At 34.2% G+C, this 10,888-nt stretch overlaps 1 protein-coding gene across 1 annotated transcript; it reads right to left on the bottom strand.

Annotated features, from left to right (window-relative positions):
• Positions 1 to 3,400: 3,400 nt before the first annotated feature.
• LOC133323979 (probable Dol-P-Man:Man(7)GlcNAc(2)-PP-Dol alpha-1,6-mannosyltransferase) lies at positions 3,401 to 10,421 on the bottom strand. Its single transcript, XM_061532879.1, has 10 exons — positions 10,286 to 10,421; positions 10,084 to 10,216; positions 7,830 to 8,003; positions 7,621 to 7,774; positions 7,408 to 7,552; positions 6,881 to 7,107; positions 4,790 to 5,035; positions 4,373 to 4,724; positions 3,963 to 3,984; positions 3,401 to 3,840 (listed from the first exon to the last, which is right to left on the bottom strand). Exons 1-10 carry the CDS (start codon positions 10,409 to 10,411, stop codon positions 3,401 to 3,403), a joined length of 2,019 nt encoding a protein of 672 aa, XP_061388863.1. The 5' UTR covers positions 10,412 to 10,421.
• Between the last annotated feature and the right edge of the window lie 467 nt (positions 10,422 to 10,888).

Genomic DNA, 10,888 nt, shown 5'->3' on the forward strand with positions numbered 1-10,888 from the left:
TTTTTAGATGTTTTGCAGTCCTCTATACATTTTAATATCAATGTGTTAGTAACGTGGTTATCTGCAAACGGACTCTCAATTAATACACGAAAGAGTAAAGCTATGTTTTTTGGGAATTTGCAAGAGAATTCAGTAAATGTTTCCATTTATAATAATTCTATAAATGTTGTAAGCTCTATGAAATGTCTTGGTTTGTTTCTTGATAGTAGTTTGGTGTTTGATGTGCATGTTAATTCTTTGGTGTCCAAGGTAAACTTTATTTTAAGAAAGTTGTACTCTTTGGATATGGCTCCACCTAAGAGCATTAGAATTCAATTGGCCCATGCATTGATTATGCCAAATTTTTTGTATTGTATTGAGATTTTTGGGGGTTGTTGTGGATATGTATTACGTAAAATTAAACTCTTGTTCCATAGGGTTATGCGATATGTATATTGTGTTAAACGTCGTGATCACATTTCTCCTTACGTTAAAGAGTTCCTCGGTTGTACCTTTGAAAGTTTTGTGAGTTTAAGGTCAATGTTGTTGTTCTATAAGGTATTTAAGTTGCAGACTCCTTCCTCTGTAGTTGATTTGTTTATGTTTTCTAGATCTGTTAGAAACATACAAATACTTGTTCCGCGTTTGTGTCCTTTATTGGAAAAAGCCTTTTTTGTACGAATTGCTAGAATTTTTAACACCTTACCGCCTTCTCTTAAAACTTTTAACTCTTCCTTAAAATGTTATCGAACTCATTTATACGATTACTTCAACCTCAATTCATCTTAAATTCATGGGTTTTGCTTATTTGTTTGTGTTTTTATTGCATAACTGATTTCAACATTTAAATAAATATAACTATAATAAATTATATTTTTTTTATTGATAATTGTGATATAATAATAAGATATTTGAACCTGTAAATTGAATTTAGTGGTTGAGAGTAGATATAATATTGAAGTCCTTTGCCCTATGTGATAGGTCGCTACATCAAATAATGGAATAATAATAATAATAAAAATGTTTTTGAAGTACAATGGTTCTGATATCATTAAGCTAATGCATTGTTAGTTTTAAGCTTTTGGAGTAGTCCATATTTTGTTGTTTTTTGCATCGCTTTTGGCCCTTTGGGCTAGATTCTCGTTTATGAAATAAATTGAAAAAATTGAAATTGAATTGAAATCATTCTAGACCTAATACAGTGCACTATTCCAAATTTCGTACAAATCGAAAGATAGGGTATTTGGTGGAATCGAAGGATATATAGGGACTTTGGTGCACCATTTACATTAAATCAGACGAAAATATATATGGGAGCTATATCTAAATCTGAACTTATTCCAACAAAACTTCGCATACATCAATCTGAATCTAATTCAGTAAACTGTGCTAAATTTTGTTTCAATCGGACCAATATTGGGAGTTTGGTGCATTATTTACATGGAATCGGAGGAAACTATATATTGGAGCTATATCTAAATCTGATCCGATTTCAACGAAACTTGGCATATATCAAACCAAGCCTAATTCAGAACGCTGTGCACAATTTTGTCTTAATCGAACAAATATTGGCAGTATGGTGCTCCATTTACATAAAATCGGGCGAAACTATATATGGGAGCTATACCTAAATCTGAACCGATTTTCTCCAATTTCAATAGCATTCATCAGTGGGCCAAATAAGTGACATGTGCCAAATTTCATCCAAATCCTATCATAAATGCGACCTGCAATATGTTCACAAAAATGCATTAACCGAATTGAAACTATATTAGGTGATGGAAAATATATCTAAATCCGAACCGATCTACATAAACCATAACTTTTTTACACAATTCGCTAACTATCGGACAGTCGTACTGTTTTTGGTGTACTCTTTACCTTAAATCGTATGATATATATGTGTTTAGGGCTTAACAGATGCTCAACAATTTCAAAATTGTTCCGTGTTGGACTAATTATGTATATCTCAATTCGACGCTTCCGAACCATAGTATTCTAAGTCTGAAAAGTGAGTTTTTCAGTAGAAGCTTTCAAAATATGGAAGTTTCTTTAATCGTACGTGCCATGCTAAGTACATTTTTGCTTATAACTTTGGTTTGGATTGGATTGGCCGATGATTAAATTAAGGACCGTAGTATCTAAAAAACGTAAAGAACTTTAAAACATGCTAAGTCGACTTAGCATACTATGGTTCGGAGACGTCGAATTGTATATTAAAAAATTGTTATAAAATCGTTTCTATTCATAATACACAAGTTTAGTGTAGGGCATACAAATGTTATAGACACCAGGACACCAACGATAGCTGCTGCTACAATCATGTGTCGTTTCCACGACAGAGGGGTCTACGATCCGAAACGACCCGAGTCTTACTCGGCCAAGGTCTGTCACCTCAGCCCGTTGTGTAAAAGCAATAGGGCTGCTACAAAAACAACAATCATGTGTCGATTTAAGCCAAAAATTACTCTTACATCCAACAATGCTTTCCTATGGCGCAAAAGCCAACTTCAGAATAACAAATCTTAGAAGTTTGCTGTACCATTTATTTCAAATCCGACGAAGTTATTTATATAAGTGAGTCGATTTCAATCAAACTTAACATACTAACATTATTCTAGACTCATTTCAGTACATTGTGCAAATTTTCGTGCCAATGGGGCAAGCGTAGGGTCTTTATATATATATATATATATTCTGAACCGATTTCAACATAACTTCGGTCAGATCATATATTCACATACACTATCTTTGAAAACGCACAAAATACTACATTTTGTTTATATGTCAAATACCTTAAAAACATTTATACCAATCACAATTAAAAATTGTTTCTCAATTTTGTAAATTATTATTGCAAGAAATATGTTTCCACATATACTAAAGGTAAGTTATCGCATTGGACGCCAAGTAAACAATTCAATGGACATCATGAAGATCTCTTCCATTACCGATTATTTTTATTACAATGTTTTTACTTCTAGCCTCTAATTCAATCTGCTTTCAAACGACCCATGCTGATGCAGTCCCAACGTTTCAAATCAACATTGCAACCCAAAATGATCCGCTTACAACAAAAATTCCAAGAAAAGAATAATATACCAATACATCTTAAAGGTGGAGCAAAGGACAAACTTTTATATCTAACAACAATGGGTTTGACAGGATGTGGCCTGGTCTATTCGTTGGTATTTTTGGCAGGATATATAATATTTGATTGAATAACATTTGGGTTTCATTTATTATTTAGAAAATATTAAGTCTTTTGTTTATTATTTGTAACACGTTTTTTGTAATTTGCTTAACAAATGCATTAAATATTTGGACACACACACAGAGAATTAGAAAAAAATAACTAATTAAAAATATTTGATTTAAATTTAACTTACAAGTAGTACAACCCTCCCATATTTAATTCGTACTAGCTTTGCGTTTGTCCATCAATTTTGTCGATAACACTCTTTAGGCAATCCTTAGTGGATACCTTCTCTAAATTGCACATTTTCGTTAAATCCATAGTGGAAATTTGTTCAATCATTTCTTTGATACGTTCCTGTTTAATGATCGCCTTTACCGATTGTTTGGTAGAGATGACTTTTTCGGTTTTGATGGTTGGTTTTTCTTGAGAATCATTTTCAATGTGTTTACCCTTCGAACGGAAATGTTGTTCAATGAGACGTCGTATTTTTAATTTCGTAGCTTTCGTTTTACGATTTACTTGGCCCATAGCTAAATTCCGTAATTCATCGAAATTAATTTCTTTTTGTGGTGTTTCAGCGGTTTCTTTGGAATTGTAGAGATCTTGTTCTTCATAGGACTCAACGGTTGATACGATTGCATCATTATCATCTTCTAAGCTAACTGGTGAGGAGAGTAATGAACTTATTTCGGGATCTAAGTTAGATGGAGGTTGTGCTAGTTCCTCATCATTTTGATTGTCTTCTGTTGTTTCTTCATATTGATTTATTTCTTCATTACTCAACCTATTGTCTTTTTCTTCGGTTTCTTTGTCTACATCATCATCATCTATGTCATTAGTTTTCTTTAATTCCTCGAAGGAATCATTTTTCTTTATTTCCTCTGTGGAAATATTTTCCTTTGTTTCTTCGTTGGAAACATTTTCCTTTACTCGTTTATACGATTTCCTCACTTTCTTCATTGGTTCTTGTGATGTATTATCAGGTATTTCCTGTGAAACTATTGCCTTCTCTTCATGTTCTATATTTTCCACATTGTCCGATTTTAGGTCATCACTTTGCTCCACATTCTCCTTTATTTCTGTTCGAGGTTTCTTCTTTTTCTCCTTTTGTTTTTGTTCAACATCTTCCTTTTCCAAAACCTTTAACGTTTCCTCCTCGACTTCTTGAGGTTCCCTTGGAGCTTCCTTAGTAACTTCTTTGGCCTTTTTAGTTTTCTTTGTGGGCGTTTCTAAGCTCTCCTCAACAATCTCCTCATTTACAGACTTCTTTTTCCTCTTTTTACTTTCTTTCTTGCTTACACTTGGCTCCTTGCCTGGTTTCTTCTTCAATATAGCCAAACATGCCTTGGTTTTTATTTTAATTGGCATAATCGAATTATATTGTATACCAATATTATTGAAACAATCCACAAATTCCACAGTATCAAAATCTTCCTGAAGCGATGACCATAATTGATTGTTGAATTTATTTTTAGCTTCCACAATTAAGTGGGTGTACTCCAAGGACTCTTCTTTGGTATAATTCATTTGCTCCTTTTTGCAGTAACTGCAATTATAATAATGAGAACACATTAATATTTAATTTTGCTCATTTTAAATGTTTTGCCATACTTCCAATTATCGTGTAATTGTAAAAATCTCGATACTCCACTTTGTGCGGCCAAATTAGAGATGTGCACCGAAACATTTGAGGATCCAGCCTCAAGTGTATGTAGGCGTGTTATAGCCACTCCACCAGGATAATTAGTACCGGATACAATTAGTAGGAATAATGTCACACAAACATTCAATAGTAAATGTCCTCCAGCACATAGGGACAAGAATCCATGCCACAATGATTTGCCACTATTCGACCAACTAGAAATAAAATGGAGGATTATTACAGAGTTAAATATATAAAGTAGAAAATTCCGTAATATATATATATATATATATATAATTATAACTTCACTTCATTATAACGGTGACCAGGAATTAATTACTATCCAAAAAGGTTTAAACTCCAGTGGATAAATATATTATCAAACAGTATGACAAAAGCCAGACGACTTACAAAAAAATCTCGGTCACGTCTCATGAGTAAACGTATGATTTTCCTCTCCTCATGAAGTTGGTCAATTGGTATTATGGGAAGACATTCGCAAATCAGGTCAGGAGGTCATAAAATATATTGTTCAGCACTACAGATGCTGCCAATCATCTCTTGAAAATGTTCGATTGGTATCCTGAGGAGATATTCGCAAATCAGGTCAGGAGGTCATGTATCTTTTTCAGCACTTCAAATGCAGCCAACGAGTGAATTGAGAGGGTTATGTTCCTATTTCTCATCTTTTCGCAAATACCTCCAAATAATTAGAGATTGAAATTAGTTTACCTATCCCTCCACCACTCTGGTTGGCTCCGGTGTTGCTTATATAGGCGTACTCCGAGGAATATATTCAGCCTGTATTCTCGAATTGCTTCCTCTGAATCTTTGTGAATACAATTCAATCATATTTGAGGCTCCCTTTTTTGTATCTTGTTTTGTTGATGTGCCTGAAGCATCATCGTCTCCTCATGTAAGTGGTCTATTGGAGTCACGAGAAGATACCATGTTTTTTCCATTGCATTTCAATTACGTTTCCGGATCACATTGAAGAGAGGATGTAAACAAGTTGTCTTTATTAGTTCCAAAAATACTGCCGGCCAGAGTCTTGAGAACCTTGGTCATGCTTTTGACCTTATCGGAAATTCCTGTTACATGCGCGAACGACTTATATAGGCTACTGAATGTAATTCCCCAGAAACTGGGGATAAATAGATGTTCGAGAGTGGCTTAATCGTTGCCTGCAATTTACTTGCTCCGGTCACAATCTTGCATAGATTCAAGTGGTCCAGACACTTTTTCGCATATAAGCCTGTTCACTTCCACAGAAGTTTGGTCAAACTTTCGATATTCATTCTGCTCCCTAGAATCTGAGGGGAAGCTCTCTGAAGCGGTAATTAAAAAACTCTCTGAAACCTTGTCAATCACTTTCCCAATGCTTCGGAAAAGTACAGCGTTCCAATGTTTTAACGCAGGCGATTCACCGTTCACCGTGCCAAATATTAAGCTATTAATGTGTTCTGCGAAAGCTGCAGCCTTCTTGTCATTAACAAGGACGAAATCCCACAACTCATGGTGGACATTGCAATCTTCTGATAAGTGCATAAATTTCGAACCTGAAGACATCTAGGATATACATGATTTCTTTACTAAAAAGAAGAAGACATCAAGAATTTCCCAATGACGATCCGCTAAAAGACTGTCGTCGAACTGTGGCGGTAAATGGCCGTAAATTAGAAGGTATAGGAATTTTTCATTTTGGAAAGAATTTTAAAAGAGAAGTACATATATTCCGAATCCTAATCCAATATGTAGGGTAAATCTGATGTGTTTTACTGGACAGAGTGGTGCAATAAGAATGTAAATCCCCCTAAACAGCTGTCCTCATATGTTATTTTGATCTTCTTTTTTGTATTTTTACTTAGTTTCTTGGAATTTCTTATCAGCGTCCTAGAAATTTTATCTGAAGCAATTGTTACGAAATTTATGAGTCTTTCCCAATGTGCTTCTCCCGTTAGTGGTCTATTGATGGAGAATTTCCCCCTTTCGATTGTTTCAAAATTAAATGAGAAGAATAATTCATACATAAACAATTATTAAAATAAATGTATACTTACATACGATGGCAAGCTGTGGCGGCTGCTAAATTCAATACAGGAAATACATAAATTATAAAACGCAGCTCCTTATGAGGTAGTATGGAGTAAATTACAACAAAGCCAATAGTAGCCAAAACAATCGGTCGGACTCTTCTCTCCAAAACGAAGCCAATTGGTACAAATAATAATGATGTAGCCATAGCTCTTGGCAAAGCTGAATAAAAATACCATAAAAATGGTGAAGTCTAATGGATAATGCAGGTTAAGGAAACCATAAACAATTGTGTAGTATATAAGCATAAATATCAGTAATAATAACTAAAAAACTAAAAACTAACTAAAATATATGTCAAGTAGTTATCCAAATGAAAACATAGCCTAAGGGCTCTGTTATTCATTTAGACTCATAACAAATTTATAAATGTTGATCGGTAGGAAGGAATTTCAATAGGGAAGAAATTCTTTTGCTTCCTTCCTCTCTACCAAAATATTATTTCTTCCTTTACGAAAATATTGAAATTTACTACATGTTTGAAAAAGGATACACCCCAATTGGAGCTTTTATTTAATATGGTGTTATACCATAACACTTCACCCTCCGGCCAAACTAAACGTTGCCAAAAGAACGAGTCCACAACAATCGAAATGGCAAGTATTACAATGGCAGTTGGTATGGCAATTTTTAAAATCCTTGAAAACAAAAATTAGAGAAAAATTATTAAAAATATAATAAATCTCAAATTCCACCAACCACTTACCTGGGTATTGTCACCTTCTTAAATAAGACCTTAATTAAAAGCAACAGGCCCAAAAATATAAGTAATTCCGAACGGAATATTAATATGGCAATGCCGGAACATATAATGAATGGTTTCATCTGATCATTGAACCAATAGGCCAATGCATAGAGTACTGCAAATAAAAAACAATTATTTATATTGTGTATATAAATGGGGATCATACTTACCCAATGGTAGTGCCATAATATTGGGCAATGTCCGAGACATATAAAAGATGAAATGAAATTGCGTTAGTGTGATAAGACTAAACCAAAGACTAACATCGGAACCATAGATTTTGGTAATGACACGTTTTAATTTGGTCCATGCACATGTCACAACAGCTGCCAAAACAAGACGAACTGAAAGAAAATGTATGAAAATTATATTAAAATTGAGGTCTGATAAAAAAAGAACCGTTGTGATCTAAAAATAATCCTTCAAAGTAATCAAAGGAGGATGGGATGTCCTCAGATATAATATATTTAAGCCAGCGTTTTCCAATCCTCAAAACACTTCCTTTTGGTATAGCCAACAGCTCCTGTATCGATTTTTCTTTTATTTCATCAGCGGGTATAAGGCCAGTGAAGGAATCCTGGGAATACGGTTGTTGACGAATGATAACAGTTGGGTCAAATATCACAACCGGTATGGTGGACCAAGGATCTTTCATCTCTACGAAGAGTCACAGGATCAATATATCAAAGCTTAATACGGAATGACATGCAATATGTTGACAATTTCAATAGGCTTATGAATGATATTAATAAAATTAAACGCTAAGTCTTGGTTTTGCTTTGGTATATCGTAAAAAAGGGAAATCGAAATATTAACAGCGGGAAAGCGAAAAATATTGGAATGGTAATAGAACCGTAAAATCTATCTGGCTGGTAATCTCTAAGCGTATATCTAAAATATAGGGATCATCATCGGTAATTGCAGAATCAGTTTTCAAAATGGGTAATTAATGAGTTGGAATTCTGCCCTCTATGCGAGTATTAAGGGGAGACGGAAACGATCGAAAATCTATTCTGTCCATGTCCCATGCTTCGAAACAGAAGACATCAAATGTTTGAAAGAACGTTTTTACAGTATTTTAGGATGATCACAATGGACTAAATGTTTCTGAGTGGAGCGACTATCTCTTGGCACATTCTCTAACCAAATGTAACTTTCCACCCGATGTGACCTTAATCTGTCCTCCGGGTTTTTATACGCTTCACCACACTTTGGTACAGGGTATTATGTCTTTGTGCATATTTTTGTAACAGGCAAAAGGAAACGAGATAGATAGATACATGGTTCCTTTTGAGAATATGCCTAGAATCACTTTCTGAGTCGATTTATGTAATTCCGTCCGTCTGTTGGTTTTAAATTGTAAACAAAGTACAGGTCGCAATTATGATCCGAATTGGATGAAATTTGACACAGCTCATCTATTTGGCCCAAGGACGAACCCTATTAAATTGGGAAAAATTGGTTCAGATTAAGATATAGCTCCCATATATATTTTCGTCCAATTTAATGTAAATGGTGTACCAAAGTCCATATATATATTTGGATTGGCATGAAACTTGGCATAGCGTACTGCATAATGTCTAGAATGATGTGTGTTAAGTTTCGTGAAAATCGGTTCAGATTTGGATATAGCTTACATATATTTTTTCGTCCAATTTAATGTATAAGGTGTACCAAACTCTTTGCAATTGCAGACATATATTCTATGTATATTTCGAACGGGTGTCCGATTGGGATTAAATTTTGAACAGAGCGGCGTACCGAATGACTTATATCTTGTTTGCTTTATATCGATTAGTCCCATTGTACGCAAACGACTCTAAATCTGCCCGATTGAAATGAAATTTTGCATAGGTTGCAGGATGATATGTGTATGGATGGATGTTAGTCGGTTCACTTATAGATAAATATCACATATTTAAGTTCGTCCGACTTTACTATTTTCCTTACTGGTTAATTATGGGGGAAACTTTTTCGAAAAACATATAAATACCTAGCAGAATTTTTCATCTGATTGCCTGTACTTCGGCCACGCCAAACATAATAATCGCGAATAGTTTTGAAATTAGTCATTGTGGCAAAAATTACAACGATAAAGCATTCCTTCAATCTTCCTTTGGAAACTATGAATTTTTCCATTCTTTTAAAATTTTTCTTTGGTAAAACATTTGTTAATTTAAAGCAGTCGATTTTCAGGACTTCGAGAATTTTATCAATTTTAAATCAGGGCTTCAACCGCCTTATTTTAATACCCATATTGACTTAGAAAATTGTAAAACTGAGGGTTTAATTGGAACTTCGTAAGTTAATACTTAATAACTGTGATGAAAATAGGACCATGGGCTAAAGTTGTATTTAAAAACAATCTTATATTATTTTCTACCACATGTTGCAGTGCTATATATACATACACATATGTCTTACCTATATACAGAGACCAATATTTGCTGATATGCAACGTTTCGAAAAGTAAAATGAATGGTGATGAGAGTATTGATATGAATAAGGGACCCAAAAATGTACGCGGCACAACTCCAGGGAATTCATGGTGATCATACTGTAAGGGGAGAAAAGAAATTATTAAAATGTTTTGTATTAACTTTCAAAACAAACGATTTCTACAGACCTCAGTGAAATTATGACGCAAATACAAAATGTCATGTATGGCCTGTAGATTGAAACTCTCCTCCACTTTGGTAAAGGGGGTATATACAATGTGGGCTGCCGCTGTTATAAATAGTAACAAATCCATGATGCGTATGATGCGGATGTGTAATTCCAAAATAATTCCGATTTTAATTCAATTAATTTGTTTAATTCAAACGTATAGAAAATTACATAATTTCGTTTTTTGTTGAATAGATTTTCCACAATTTCCGAAATAGTATTAAAAAAGAAAATGTGTCCACGACAATTTTCTTCAAACGCCAGAGACAAGTAAAACTGTTGTGGTCTTCTGTTTTTGCGAGAATGTGTCAGTCCAAAATAAGCAAAAGCAAAAAAAAATAGGAAAAACAAACGCACTCGATGATGAACGACTAATGTGCTAGAATTTGGTGGGAGAATATTAGACGGTTCTTCTTCTCTTTTCCGTTTTTTGATAGCGTAGCGTAATAATGACACCTATGCGGGTGACCTGTTGACAAAGATCGGCTGCAACAACAACAACAATAGAAACCGGCAAAATCTTGGCAGCGATATATGTTTGGCTTTTTTTGTATCAAGGTGT

Source organism: Musca vetustissima, unplaced genomic scaffold, assembly GCF_032173495.1.
Source record: "Musca vetustissima isolate MV318-11 ecotype Yass unplaced genomic scaffold, APGP_CSIRO_Mvet_v1 utg644641, whole genome shotgun sequence".
Classification (NCBI taxonomy): domain Eukaryota; kingdom Metazoa; phylum Arthropoda; class Insecta; order Diptera; family Muscidae; genus Musca; species Musca vetustissima.